We start from the raw sequence: 15,447 nt of genomic DNA, 5'->3' as shown, positions 1-15,447 counted from the left end.
GCCTCAGTCAAGGAGCACTCACGCTTCCCCTGGAGGAGCAGTGAAGAAGGGACATGCTCTGCTCCTCTATCCCCTCAGATGTATACAGTTTCTATTCCTCAAAGTGTTATCTGTATAACTGTGTCCTGAAACCCAGGACTCAGGTCTCCCGGGTCCACGCCCTTGGTGCTGTGCCAAACTGCTCCCTCCGCTCATCTGGAGTGCACATCGCAGGCAGATGTGCCTGCCCTGACTTCCATGCTTATGACAGCACTACCCACCTGGAGAGTAACATCTACCCACTCAGCAGTGCTCAGCCTGAGCCTGCTCATTGGCCCTTCACAAGCTCTGGCTCCTTCAGCAAGGTGGGGACCTGAACAAGGACAGTCTACATCCTCTTGGCCTTTCTATCAGAAATGTGCATGGTTACAAAATATTTCCTCCTTCCTGACTCAGAACAGGCGGTCAGGATGAGTGACTCACTGCCTACCATGCAGTTCATTCCCTAGAATGTGATGAATGCAACCATTTTCCTTGAAACTCCCTGTCCACAATGCTCTGTGAGGGCTGTGGTTCCTCTACGTATCGACAGACCGGCCCCTGATTGCCATGAACACCCACTCGCAGGACTAATGACCATCACGCCTTCCACCTCCTAAATTCCCTCTTTCTCGGTCTAATTTGGTTTTGTTTTTAAGAATTTTGCAGAGTTCAGGAAACGGCACTCCAAACTCTTGGAAAGTTCAGGAAAGAACACTCCAAAGCAAAGGTTTATCAACAGTCTTCTAAAGCAACACGCTTCACTGATGTGTGAAAGTTAAGCCATCTGCCTAAGATACACACTGGTTCTCTGAGGATCCAGTTTCCAATCCTGACAAGACATCTGAATCACCAATTTCTAAAAAGCTCCCCAGAAAGATAAAACATAAAACATTGATTGCCTTTGATTGAATGGAATGTCTGGAGGCAGAGGGTAGGAAGGAGACATGTTATTATGTACTTTTTATATCTTTTCCTTTTGTATCCTTTGAGAATATTATCTAATTTATTTTTAAAAAGACATTAAACTCAAGAAAATAAGTCAAATAAAAATAAAAGAACTATAGCCACATGCAACAATGTATATAAATCTCACAAACATAATGTTGAAGAAAAGATGCAAGATACAAGAGTATAGAATTATATACCAGCATAATCACAGTGTTTAGGAAAGTCAACACAGGCACTAAAACTTAAAAAAAAAAAAAAAAAAAAAAAAAAAGGCAAGGGGATTATTATCCAAAAAGTCAAGATGGTGGTTACTTCTGGCAGACAGGAAGAAGCTTGACCTGGGAAAGAACCCACAGGCTTCTGGTTGCTGGCGGTGTTCTATTTCTTAGTCTAGCTGTTGGTATAAAACAGGTGGTCTCTTTATTGTTATTCATTAAATTATATAATCCTGTTTTATGTCATTTTCAGGATGTATATTATTGTTTCACAAATATAAATGGGTTTTGTTTTGTTTTGAGACAGGGTCTTGCTGTATTGCCCAGGCTGGGGTGCAGTTGTGTAATCACAGGTCACTGCAGCCTCAAACTCCTGGGCTCAAATGATCCTCCTGCCTTAGCCTTCCCAGTAGCTGGGACTACAGGCACGCAGCACCACGCCCATCTTATAAGTGTTAAAAACAAACAAGTAATAAAACAAATGGTAAAACTGGCAAACACACATATATTCCTAGGAGAGAGGACCTCTCCTGGTGATCCTGATGCTCACCCAAGCTGAGAAAGCCCTGCCTGAGAGCCACAGATGACCAAGCTGAGGAGGAGCCTCTGTGACCATCTACAAAAGGGAAAGTGAGGAGGCTCAGAGAAGGGACGGACTTGCCTGAGGACAGAGTGAGAGAATCAGTCCCGGAATCTGGGTGTCCCAGCTCCTATGCCAGTGCCTTTTTCCCCTATTCCCTGTCCCAGCTGGCAGCATTCTGCCCTATGTTGGCAGCCCCAGACATTCCTGCTGTTTGTTTTGGTATTTTCCCTCTTCTGTTTTAGGGCTAGAGCTCCAGTCCACCTCTTGGATCTGGGATTGGGAAGGAGATCTCAAGATGTTGAAATCCACAGTGACTCTCTGGCTGGGCTGGGCCATACCCTGGGTCCAGCTCTGGGCCCTGGGCTATGGCTGGAAGCAGGTAGATGGTGAGGACCAGGGTAGCAGAACTCATGTGTCTTACCCAGCACTGTGCACTGACCTCATCAGAGGTCCAGGCACACACGATGCCCAGGTGAGTCTCCTCCAAGCCTTTGTTGGCAAAAATCTGGAGGGCCCCATTCCGAGGTCCACTCTGCTATGGCTTCCCTGCACTGGGACCAGCCTCCTTGTGTTCTCCAGCCAAGGCTGGCCTGGCCCTGGAGGTGTGAGCTCTCTTGGGACCTGACCACATCTCCTATTTCTTTAAAGTCTCCTGCATTCCCAGACTCTGCCAAGAGCTTGGCCCCTTTCTATGCCAGGCAAACCAAGGTGCTGGCCCAGTCAGCCACAGAGGCCACAGACCGGATCTGGGACTGAAGGCCCAATTAGATGGCAGATGGCACAGAATAAAAGAGAAGGGCCAGGAGATGTGATTGGATTCACTAGTTAGCATGGAGACATTGAGCAAATGTCAACAATTTAGGCTCTTAGTTTTCTTCTCTGTGGAATGGGGATACTGCTCTTGCTGTGTATACTCTGCCAGGTTATTTTAAAGATCAAAGCACCCTCACAACCCAGCCCAGTGCTCAGCGGCAGGTGAAGGGAAGGACACTTTTCCACTGGACTGAGCTCACTGTCCACAGGCTGTGTAACTGCAGGAGAGCCCCCTGCGGATTTGCACAGAGGTTTGCATGGGGACAGCTTCATCCACAGCCACACACCTCTCTGCAGATCACAAACTCCACCCTACTCAGCACGCTCACTTCTTGGTGGGCCTCAGTTTTCCCAACTGCAAAATGGGAGAGTTGGGTTAGATCATCTTCCAGGGCTCTTCCAGTTCTGAGAGTATAAGACACAATAGCAAGGAAATACTACTTTTTAACTGCTTGTGACTAAGGACTCCTTTAGGACGCTGGCTGGGTCCATTTCCCCAAGTTTTCCCAGAAGTTTCTCTCCCAGGAGAAGGTAATCTGAGGACAGAGAGGAAACAATGGCATTCAGCTTCTAGTCATCACTACTTACAACTTTGGGCTTTGCCTTAGTCGGTGACTGAAGGGGGGATGTCACTTTTCTCAGCTGGGGTGGGTGAGGTCGGTACGGCACGTAGGATTGCAGCTGGGAGAAGAGTCGAACCTCCAGAGGGGTCCGCACAGGGCTGGTGGGAGGACTGGGCTGTGGGGGCGGCTTGCTCTCAGAAGTTGAGAGTGAAGGCACAGGCGGGTGAGGAAACAAAGGCACCGTTTTTCTCTCTAAGGGGCATAGGAGGAAACAAAGCGCAGGATAGAACAAAGACCCCCTTCCTCGGAGGATGAGTGGAGTGATTTAGCACCTCAAAGACTCGACCTCCCCAAGGGCCATCCCACCCACCTGGTTCCCAGCCTTCCACCCTCCCACCACCCTGCCCCCAACCAGATCCCCCACACCCAGGAAGATGAACAGCTCACCCGGATTTTTGACTGACTCCACTAGAATTCTGAAGTTCTCTTTATTTGCACTCAGGCCTGCAGTGACATCTTCAATTCTCCATAGATCTTTCTGTATCTGCGATTTCTCCTGAGGAAGACGAAGTGGTGGGTTTGCCTTCTTAGCTCCTTACAAGTTTCTTCTTAGGACTTATCCTACCATTTCGGACAGAGCCCCCTGCCCTGGGGGGCAGCATCCCTTCTGGAAACCCCACTAGTGCTAGAACCAAGCCTGCTTCATAGCTTTCCAGGGAAGCAAAGACATGGAAAACGCCCAAGATCCAGGGAGAAATTTCAGAGTAGCTTTCAGCAGTCCAGCTTGCCTACCTAATTTAAAAACAGACTGCCGTAAACACTGTGCCATTCCACTAAAATACTGTATGACATACTTAGAGTAGTCAATTTCATAGAGACAGGAAGTACAACAGTGGTTGCTGGGGGCGGGGCAGAGGGAAGAATGGAGAACTATTTAATGTGTATAAAGTTTCAGTTACACAAGAAAAAAGTTCTGGAGATTGAGCCCACAAAAATGTGAATGTACTTAACACCACTGAACTGTATGCTTAAAAATAATTAAGACGAGTCGGGCGCAATGGCTCTTGTCTGTTATCCCCGCACTTTGGGAGGCCAAGGAGGTAAACACTTGAGGCCAGGAGTTTGAGACCAGCCTGGCCAACATGTGAAACCCCATCTCTACTATAAATACAAAAATTAGCCGTAATCCAGTGCTTGGAGGGGAGGCATGAGAATTATTGAACCTGGAGGCAGAGGTTGCAGTGAGACAAGTCATATCACTGCTCTCACCTGGGCAATTTTTTTTTTTTTTTTTTTTGAGATGGAGTTTCACTCCTGTTGCCCAGGCTGGAGTGCAATGGCGCCATCTCAGCTCACTGCAACCTCCGCCTCCCAGGTTCAAGCATTTCTCCTGCCTCAGCCAACCAGGCAGCTGGGATTACAGGCGGCCACCACCATACCTGGCTAATTTTTGTATTTTTAGTAGAGACGGGGTTTCACCACATTGGCCAGGCTGGTCTTGAACTCCTGACCTCAGGTGATCTGCCCGCCTCGGCCTCCCAAAGTACTGGGATTACAGGCGTGAGCCACTGCACCTGGCCTTTACCACAATTTTTTAAAAGACACTGTCTTATGTAATCATGGCAGAAGGGAAGGCAAGGACTAGAGTTTACACCATCTCTAGGATATAAAAAATATTTTTTAAAAGTCAGAGCTGAACCTGAGATTTGAGGTTTAGTTAAAAATACAGTAGTGAGTGGAATATTAGTTAGCAATAAAAAGGAATGAAGTACTGATGCATGCTACAACAAGGATGATCCTTGAAAACATGTGAGAGAAAGAAGCCAGTCACAAAAAGCTACACATTATATGATTCCATTTATAAGAAATTTCCAGACTAGTCAAATCAGTAGAACAGAAAGTAGATTAGTGTTTGGCAAGGGCAGAGGGGATGCTGGGGGAATGGGAGTGACTGTTAATGGATACAGGATTTCTACTGGGGGATGATGAAGTGTTATAAAATTGATTGTGGTGACGGCTGTATCATGCTGTGAATATACTAAAAACCACTGAAATGTATACTTTAGAAGAGTGAATTTATTTGTTTATTTATTTTTTGGAGACAGGGTCACTTTGTTGCCCAGGTTAAAGTGCAGTGGTGTGATCAAGGTCACTGTAACCTCAAACTCCTGGGCTCAAGTGATCCTCCCGCCTTGGCCTCCCAAGTAGCTAGGAGTACCGGAGCATGCCACTATGCCTGGCTAGTTTTTCTTTTTCTTTTTCAGTTTTTGTAGAGACAGGGGTCTTGTTATGTTGCCCAGGATGGTCTTAAAGTCCTGGCTCCAAGTGATCCTCCTGCCTTAGCCTCCCAAAGTGCTGGGATTATAGGCGTGAGCCACCATGACCAGCCGAAAGGGTTAATTCTATGACGTGAAATATATGATAAAGCTGTTAATTTTTTTAGCACAATAAGAGTACAATTTTTATATATCAATTTAAAAAAATAATAAACTCCAAAAAATACATATCTACATACAATGGGGAAGGACCTAGGCTATATGATCATGTGCATTCTGACAACCAAAATCGAATGGGAAGAGGATCTAAAAGAGGTGCAGAGGGGTCTGATGTGGTTAAGGGACTGTGGCCATCTCTTGACGGGGCTGTTTAAACATCAAATGTAGTATTCTCTTGACTTTTAAGTTAAAATGGGGGGAAGATAGCCTTGGTCCCACCCCATGGACTAAAATAAAGGCAGGCTTCCCACCCCATCTCCTCTCGAGGCACCTAGCTACCCCTCAACTGGAAGAGTTCTTGCACTGCATGAGCCTCACGGACCTGCCCGATACTGCTTGTTGATCCATCCCTACAGGGCCTGGCACTTAGCAGGTTCTCAGTGCATACATGCTACATGAATAAAGGACCAGTCATGTAAAATTCCCTGAGCAAATACTTTCCAACAGCCATGACAACAGATGTCCAAAGCCTCCTGTCCCAAGGGGGCTCACAGTTCTCACTCTGTTTCTCAACCCCTCCAACATAAAGCACATCCTCAGGTCTGGCAAGCTAATAATGGGTTTGATTCTCAGCTCCATGCCAAAGCATGAGCATCCTAAAACAGACAGGTGTATTACTGAACCCAGGGCATGTGTATGTAAGAGAATGACCTCTAGGGCTGAAGTCCCCAAGCTGAGTGTTGGGAACAGGTAAAGAAAGGGATTAAACACAGTCCTCTTCCTCCTCCATAGCTCCCTGGCAAAGCTCCCCTGTCAGCCACTCTCTTGCCCCCGATGCCTTTCTGTCACCCCCACATGTGAGAAAAGAACAGAGAGCAGAGAATAAAAAAGGCTGGAGAGTCCCTATCCTTCTCCAAGGGTGATGGAATTTTGGGCCTTCATAATGAGGGGAGGGGAATTTGGGGGGAAATGAGGGGGTGGAGTTTTATTCCTGCCTCCTCCCACCACACTGGGTAGAAAGGCTCCTATGTGCTGCTTTCAGCAAAGCCTTGAACTCACTGTTTTAGCCTTGACTGAAAAGGCTATTTTCCTGGGGCCAAACCTGACTACAGGGAGGCGAATTTCTAAGCCCTGTTACTGAGAATCTGCATATGGGGCTGCAAGCGCATCTGCAGTGCTGATGATTTATCTAGGGCTCTAACAGCCTGCCTGGCCTAGAATGACACCAAAGAAGCTAGCACAGTGCCTGCTCAAAGCAGGGCTTTGTTAGCTTCCCAGGTTACTGTGCCACTTAGGGAAAGTGTGAGCAGTGCCGCAGGCAAGGTGGAAATCAAGATGCAGGCTCCAGGTTGGCCTATCTGAGAGTAACTCGTGGGGCTGAGTTCTCCAGGGCGTCTGTGATAAAGACCTGTCACAGTGTATCTATTTGCTTTTTGGAGGGAAGGGGGAAAAAAAAGGATTCTAAGCCTGCTATATGTTAAATCACCATGACATAAGGCACGGTAAAGACACAAATGGCCAATAATCATACAAATAGATATTTAACCTGCTAATAACTAAATAAATGCAAATTAAAGCAAGATGCCATTTAGTAGACTAGCAAAACTAAAAAGATCGATTACAAGTGCTGACAAGGATGTGAGCAAATAGATCCACTACTTTCATTTGCTGTGGGTAGGAAGATAAACAGGTGCAGCCCTTTAGAAGGTGGTTTGGCATATCCATCAACTTTTAAGATGTATACTCATTTCAACCCCAGCAAGTCCATTCCTAGGAGCCTATCTTACACAGATACTTGTAAACAATATGAAAAGGCAGTTACACGAATCCTCATCACACCACCATTTATAAAAGCAAAACGCTGAAAATAATTAAATGCTATCAGAAGAGGAATGGCTAAATAAAGTAGAAAACACCCAGACTATGAAATAGTATGTAACAGTCAAGGAGAACAAGTTTAATTTCCTTAGACTGGCGCTGCCCAATACACCTTTCTGAGATGATAGAAACCTATAATCCTTGCTGTCCAAGACAGTAGCCAACAGCCACACGTGGGTATGGAGCACGTGAATGAGTCTGGTGTAAATGAGGAATACATTTTGAATTTCAGTTACTTTTAATTAATTTATATTTTATTGGGCAGTATAAATTTTGGGTTAACTGTCCTGGAAAGATTTCCACGATATCAGGTTAAGACAAAAAAAGTGAGTTGCCAAATAATGTGTGTGATCCCCTTCAAGTAAGCCTTTTACCTGCTCCCATCCCTGAATAAATCATATGATTCTATGCATGTGCATATTTTTGAAAGTGCATAGAAAATAGTCTAGAAGGCAATGCCGCCAACGGATAGCACTGATGACACATAGGGAGGGTGATGGGAGGCGCAGAAAGGGGGAGGGGGAAGAGGAACTTTTATATCATTTTTTGTTTTTGCTTGTTACTGTTTTGGCCTTTTCAAAGACACGTATTCATGTATCATTTGTGTAATTACAGAAACAAACAATGAAAAGCTTAAAAAAATTACTGCTAAAAATAAAGCAAAAAAAAAAAATTACTGCTAAAAAAATTCAGATCACTGAAGTCCAAGAAAATAGGTAAACCTGGGTAGTTTTATAAGCTCATAACCAGAAATAATTGAAGGACTTTGTCAACAACATTCACCTAGTATTTTCAAGTCATTGCGGTAAATGCTGGGGCTACAAAAAAGAGTAGTGAAATGTTAGTCAGTGTGGATGAAGAGAAATTATGGGAGGGAAACGACCCCAACAGCAGCAGGAGATAGACAAGTGCTGGGGAGAGTCTCATAGGCCAGCCCTGAGCCACAGGCGAGGGTCTCCTCCACATGGTCCTAGGCAGGGCTCTCTGGGAACCATCTCTGCAGGAACAGAGGGACAGCAGGGCCCCTTGGAAAAGCCTCAGGGCCCACACACCTACACACCCCCTCCAGAATTTCCTTCAACTTTCTGGGGTGAGGCTAATGTCTGGAGAGTCAATATACTCATTAAATCACTTAAACAAAGAGCCTTGGTTAGAACTATCTCATCAGTTAGCAAGCCCAGCACCAAAAATGGCCCAGCGTCGTGCCTCATACACAAGAAGCCTCAATTAATGCTTGCTGAATTCAAACACACTTATTATGTCAGGGCCCTGAAAGGAGAAGATATAGATCTTAAGTCAGGTGAGAAAAAAACAGGTTATTTTCCACTTAAAAAATTGTGAGGGTGGGGTGGAAACCTGGTTAAGCATCACACTGGGGGAACACTGGGCAATTTGGAACCCAATTTGGAAGAAGAAAAACCACACAGGGCCTTTCACTGTCTCACTTCTGGGGGACAGAAGCAGCTATCAATAGGGTGGCCTGATTTTTTAAGGGTGAAGAGGCAGGGCTCTAAGGCCAGCTTTCCTGAGTGGTACAGGGGTCACAGAGATGGGTATCACCCAGCCTGGCCTCCAGAAATGCAGATGACTGCCTGGAGACCAGAGTGCCTCAAAGGACAGAATTCACACTGTCTACCTCTGGTAGAGGTGTGATAACATCTATCTCTAGGAATCAGAGGAGGGAAGGGGTGGACACTTCCTGCTGCTGTCTAAGCGATGAGTTAGCAGCCTAAGATGGGGCCAAGAACTACAGGAACGCGGATCACTCTGTGATCACTGATGACACCAAATGATCAGAAGTAAAGCCCTTTCTAAAACACCCAAGAGCTTGTCTTTGAGAGCAGCAAGGCAAGGGGAATGGGGTGAAGCTTCTCATCACAGCCTGGCTTGGGGGAAGGGATCCTCAAGGGAGAGCTTGGGGTGGCTCCTTTACAGGGATGGAGCATCTGGGGCCAAGGGGTAGAAGGACTCTGAGCAGTGCTCACAGCCCCCACAGGTGAAGTCTCTTGGAAAAAAAAACAAACAACAACAACAAAAAAAAAAACAAGAGCTCAGAAGGGATGGACAGTTATCAGGTCACCTGGAAAAAAAAGGCTCTTCTGTGTTGCTCTTGCAGGGTCTGCTTCAGCTGTTCCACATCATTCTCCAACTTCAGGTATTCGTTCCAAGCATTTTCCATCTCCTGTTGGCCAAGACAATGCTTCCGGTTCTTAGTTAACCCCTGCCCCCTTGGAAGGCCTCATGAACACCTGTACTCCTGACCATGCTGACCCAGCCAGGGGAAGAGGGAAGGAGACCGGGCAGGCCTGGTGGGAGAAAGAGAGGAGCAGGAAAGAGCGTGGCATCCTCTCATTTGTGCTCTGACCCTCGTCACCTGCACTGTTCACTCTTCCACCCTCAGGATGCTTTGACTCTCAGCCCTGGCCCGTACCACAACAGACTGAAAAGTGAAAAAGCAGATTCTGACAACTTGGAATTAACTGCACACAGATCAGGGGAACAGCCTTGCAGAGAGCTCTGAGGAAATCTGGCCCACTGGGTGTCACTGGCCTGCAAGAGTCGCTGTGGTAAGCAGCCTAAGGCACACGTGCAGGCAGACATGTCATCCCCAGACAAGGTCATCTACTGTCAGGCAGCAGTTCTGCTACTGGAGAAGCTCTGCTATTTCAGGACTCTTGCCTCTGGACACCAACTCAACTACATCTTGGGAGGTGAGAAAAGCAGCCCCTCGCTCAGCCTGTCCTGAGGGAGACAGGTCTGCCACCCTCTACGCACAGTGGACTCTCTGGAGAGCTCAGCTCGGATATGGACGAGGTCCTCCTGCAGCAACTTCTGCTGGTAGGCAATCTTCTCCAAGTGCTGGGGCTGGTCTCGGTACTGCTCCATCTGTCTGTGCAACACCTCCAGCACAGATTCTAGCTGGTCCTGCACCATGAAGGGCCAAAAAACAGCAGGATAGGAGGACAGTCCCCAGAGGCCTCCCCATACCACACCAGGAACCAAAGCTACTGGACCCAAGCAAGGCTGAAGGGACCAGCACTGAGATGTGGGCCCACAGTCGGGGCTCTGATGCCAGCTCTGACTCTGTCTAGGGGGTAGGCTGGGGAAAGTACCTAACAGCTCTGTGCCTCAATTTTGTCATCTATAAACTAAGGATACAGCTGTCTAACTCCTTATGGGATAAACTAAGAGGATAAATGAAACTAAGAGGATAAATCAAAGAATTAAAAAAAACAAAAAACAGACAACCTCTCTAGCCTCCTAGGGAAAAGAGTATATTATCAACCTCCAGCATCACAAATTTAAAATACAAAAGGAAAAAAATACTTTAAAAATAGAAAAGGCCAAATGTTGGTGGCCCCTGGCCCATTCCGGCACTCCCATCCAGACTTGCTGCCTCCATAGCCCAGATCCTAGGAGACAAGGAGCTTTAGGAAGCAAAGGCCTCTGCCCTGTAATGACTACAGCCACTTCCTCCAAAGGAACCCTGCTTCCCTGGGGTTCAGGGACCTGGGGTCATCACATATAAGCCAGTGGAGCTCCTTTCCCAGGCTCACCTCACAGGGCCTCCAGGGAGAGGTGAGCCAAAGCAGAATGGGGGCAGGAGGGTCTCTATAAGATAGAAACCCCTAAGAAACACCATTTAAACACAAAGGCTTTTTTTTTTTTTTTTTTTTTTTTTTCTCCTGAGACGAAGTCTTCCTCTGTCGCCTAGGCTGGAATACAGTGGTGCGATCTCAGCTCACTGCAACCTCTGCCTCCCGGGTTCAAGCAATTCTTCTGCCTCAGCCTCCGGAGTAGCTGGGATTACAGGAACCCGCCACCACGCCCAGCTAATTTTTGTATTTTTAGTAGAGACAGGGTTTCACCATGTTGGTCAGGCTGGTCTTGAACTCCTGACCTCATGATCCACCTGCCTTGGCCTTCCAAAGTGCTGAGATTACAGGCATGAGCCACCGCACCCGGTGCATTTTTTTTTAAAATAAGCTAACATCTGTTGTTCAATACTAACATGAGGGTCCAGCCTATGTCTCAAGAAAGACAGGACAAAATGCCCCTCTGCCCACTCCAAGATTATTCAAAACTGACACTTACTTTGTTCTCTTTAAGGGCTCGTATCTTGTCTTCCAAGTCCTGGAGGACTCTGTCTTGTTCACAGAAGATGCTCAGTTTGACCTAAAATCAAGAACAGGTGGAGAGGGCCTGGGGTGATGAGAAAAGGACATGACCTTGGGATTGCGATCAGACAGCTTTGGCTACAGAACCATCCAAGCCCTGCCTGAAGCTGTTCACCCTGGGTCTGGGTCAGGAGGCAGCTGAGGGGTCAGCATGTCACTCTGCTCACTCACGTCAGTGTCGCTCTCAGCGATCTTCACAGGCTTCAGACTTCGATCCTTGAGAAGGTCCCGGCCTGTCATCTGGGAGGCGAACAATTTAAAAGAGATTTAACCATGGTGTGAGATCAGAACTCAGGAAAGAAAATTCATCCTATAATGGATGGTGTGGAAGTCCTTGGCAGTGGCAGGTAGGGTCATAGCATGAGAGGGACAAAACCTTGGGCCATACTTGGCTCTATTTCTATGCCTATTTCATTTTAGGAAAAAACCAAAACCTTTTGATGATTCTAGTAATGCTGGTAAGCCCTTTGAGTTAAAGAAAATGTAGATGTTCAAGTTAAAGGATCATCAATTTTAAAAGTATATATTTGCCTAAAATGAATGTGAAAAATCAGCATGAATCTTGGAAGATTTGCCACTGATAAGACAGAGGTGTATTACTGAATCTGGGAACAAACACAAGTTATGAAGCCCATCACCCCCTGCCCAGGGTGGTGAGATGGGCAGACCCAGAGGAACAAACAAATCCCTTGACCATTGTCAAGCCTTAGTTTAAGGAAGTCTCTGAGGAGCCCACTTCCCTGTGGGTAAGGCCAGCCTTCCTCACCCTTTACCATTTGGGAAGACCTGGCCAAGGTAAAAAGGAACCTGGCTAGTTCCCAGCAAGAGTTTTTAATTGTTCCCTGAATAACTGAGGCTAGGCTGTACTTGTATAAGTTACAAGAAAGGAAACCATAAAGCAATACACAAAAGTCACCCAAACTTGCGGGCCAATGGGATTTTACATTTCCCATCCCTCACTTGACTTAAAGTAGGCAATATGCTGCCTGTCTCTCACTGACTCCGGAGAATCTAAATCTAACTTATCCCATTTTTCCATTTCCCCCAATTTCTTTCTTGCCAAAAGTCATGCAGGGGCTGAGGGGAGTGACTTTCACAGATGCACCCTCCCATGGCCAAGACAAGGCCAGGGAGAACCAAGGCTATTTTGCCTAATGTAGGAGAAACCACCTCATTGAGCTCTATTTTGCAGATCTGACCAGGGAAATGGAGGGTGGAGCTAACAGTGGCAGAGACAGGTGGTGTGCGTGTGCTATGCAGAGAGGTCCCAGTGTGGACTGATAGCTGCTGGAGAGAGAGGTGTAGATTTCTCCCCATTCTATCTGTAAGGTCCAGGAAGTTTGTCAGTGTGAACTGGGGGTGGAAATAAATTGGCAAACATTCCACTCAGTGCTCAAGCCCTTCATGTGCCCAACTGTCCTATGCTACCTCTCCTTGCAAACTGTCATGAGCACATCCAAAGGTCAAGGCAGAGGACCTCTCCCTGCCTTGGGGTGAGGACTGATTCTGGGCTACACACCTGCCCCACCCATTCCCATGATTCCTTTGGTCGCACAGAAGAGGGCGGAACCATTGTTTTATGTATCTTGGTAAAGTCAGCCCTGAACAGAAGACCTGGCACAAACTCAGCAAATGCTTATTGAATTGCTGAATTGCATGTAGGTCAAAGGGAAACACATGTAGATCAGTGTTGTTGAGTTCCTGGAAAAAATAACTCCAGCCAAATTCTGCTCTTCAGACTGTCAGATTACGTGTACATACACATATACACACAGTTGCAGAACATAAGACTGCAACGATCCACAAACAAACAGACTGTACTGTCTCCTGCAATGCCGGGGGGCAGTGCAGGGAGGTGCGGGGAGGTGGGCATGAAGTTAATCCTGGTGAATCACAAACAGCTGAACTTCTCAGGCAGCATGTGGGTTTTAAACTCAGGGCAACCCAGGAGAAAAAGCAGGTGAAAGCAGTGAAGTCTTCGCTCTATGTCACGCCCTTTCATCAAAGCCAAGAACAAGGAGGTTGTCTATTCTCCAAACGGGCTGACCTTTGGGGTTCATTTCCTAGGTAGAAATCATTTTCAAATGGAGATACACTCGGGAGATTCTTTCCCCCAGCAAAACTCTTCCCCTTATTTCACTGAAGCTTTTTACAGAGGATGTCTTTTTGATACTTAAATCACAAGCCAGAAAATCTAATTGAGCAATGCCTCATTTATCCAGCACCATCAGGAAAAGAATGAGATATTTTATATAAAAAGGACATTCTGAGAAGATGCTGAATCTTCTAAATTATACTTTTTGATGGAAAGCTTTCTAAAAGTATGCCCTTTGCTGCCTTCATGGAATACTGAATATACATTCAACCTTTTTTTTCTCCCTCTCAGGATATTAGTACTACCTCTTTTTCTAAGAAGTAGATTTGTCTTGTCCCTTTTTAAAGTGCTGCTTATCTGGCCAGGCATAGTGGCTCACACCTGTAATCCTAGCACTTTGGGAGGCCGAGGCGGGTGAATCATGAGGTCAAGAGTTCAAGACCAGTCTGGCCAACATGGTGAAACCCCATCTCTACTAAAAATACAAAAATTAGCCGGGCGCAGTGCTGCACGCCTGTAGTGCCAGCTACTCAGGAGGTTGAGGCAGAAGACTCTCTTGAACCTGGGAGGCAGAGGTTGCGGTGAGTTGAGATTGCACCACTGCACTCCAGCCTGGGTGACAGAGCGAGACTCTGTGTCAAAAAAAAAAAAAAAAAAAGTGCTGCTTACTAGGTGTTGTGGGTTGGGAATTCAAAGGACTATAAGCTCGGCTGACATGAGATTCTTACATCTCTTCTCTCCCTCTAACTGGGGGTGGTGCCCTTCAGGGTGCTCTTTCCACACGTTGCATCTGCCGCTACTCCAGCACCCAGCACATTAGAGTACAATGTTCTGTTTGCTCATTTGTCTCTCCTCACTAGAGAGTAACCTAATTAGGGGTGACTGTGGAGATGGGTGCATTTCCTCTGTATCCTCAAAGCCCAGCCAGGGCCTAGCATATTGAGGAAACTCAGGCAATGTTTGCTCAGTGAGTTCATGAATGTGTCAAAGTAATGTGAGCTGGCTCTGTCTCCTATGGACGAAAGGTCACAGGCTTTAGAGCATGGGCTTGATGAGAGCTGTTTCTACAGCTCAGAGGACCATTAAGCTTCTGAATGTAGCTCTGCTCCAGACAGCCGAGGCTAAGAAATATTATATCCACGTGTACCATATTACATCTAATTTTCCTTTTAAAAGTGTGTTTGTTATAGCCTTGTTCAAATACACCTAAAACATCAACTCTGGGTCCCCCCAGCATCTCTGTCATCCGAAAAAGTAAAAGTCTGTGGGTGCTCAACCATTTGAAAGAGTCTCTCCATCAGAGGGAAATCAAAGGCCACCCAGGCATCTTCCCTCCCCTCCACCACATCCCAACCCACTTTCTCAGGGCTCACGATGGTTGGACACAACACCTGCTTCTTGATCTGCATCCTCCCCTGGAATGCTGTGAGAGCTGGCCACATTGCAGTCCCTACTTCTACATCAGTCAAAGAGGGTACGGGCAGGGGATGGCATTTTATTCTAGTCCAGCTCCAGGCTGTTATCCAAATACCAACTGCCTGCCCCCAAAAAGTGCCACCTTAATCTCAGGGCCACTGTGGAATCTGAGGATACCCTGGCTCTTGGAAGATAACCAATAACTGCTGTTCCCTCCCAAGAAACTCATGCTCAACTCTGTCTGGGTGAGCCCTCGCCATGGAGGCAGACACGTGATGATGGAAACACAACACAAGCTGGTG

At 46.6% G+C, this 15,447-nt stretch overlaps 1 protein-coding gene across 6 annotated transcripts in view; it reads right to left on the bottom strand.

The window, feature by feature from the left end:
• The window catches only part of PLEKHA7 (pleckstrin homology domain containing A7), a 233,297-nt gene that overhangs the window by 14,111 nt on the left and 203,739 nt on the right, over window positions 1–15,447 (bottom strand). For all 6 annotated transcript variants that reach the window (XR_009215695.1, XM_058446809.1, XM_058446810.1 and 3 more), the window contains 6 exons: window positions 11,806–11,874; window positions 11,552–11,632; window positions 10,232–10,381; window positions 9,537–9,638; window positions 3,591–3,699; window positions 3,169–3,395 (listed from right to left, as the gene is read on the bottom strand). Coding sequence is in view for 5 of the 6 variants with exons in the window: in XM_058446809.1 (XP_058302792.1) it covers window positions 3,169–3,395; window positions 3,591–3,699; window positions 9,537–9,638; window positions 10,232–10,381; window positions 11,552–11,632; window positions 11,806–11,874 (738 nt within the window). In the remaining variant the exon portion in view is untranslated. The remainder of the gene's footprint in view (window positions 1–3,168; window positions 3,396–3,590; window positions 3,700–9,536; window positions 9,639–10,231; window positions 10,382–11,551; window positions 11,633–11,805; window positions 11,875–15,447) is intronic.

Source organism: Hylobates moloch, unplaced genomic scaffold (genome assembly GCF_009828535.3).
Source record: "Hylobates moloch isolate HMO894 unplaced genomic scaffold, HMol_V3 SCAFFOLD_11, whole genome shotgun sequence".
Lineage (NCBI taxonomy): Eukaryota > Metazoa > Chordata > Mammalia > Primates > Hylobatidae > Hylobates > Hylobates moloch.
The sequence above is the reverse complement of the archived record's forward strand: the minus strand, read 5'-3'. Positions and strand labels throughout refer to the sequence as shown.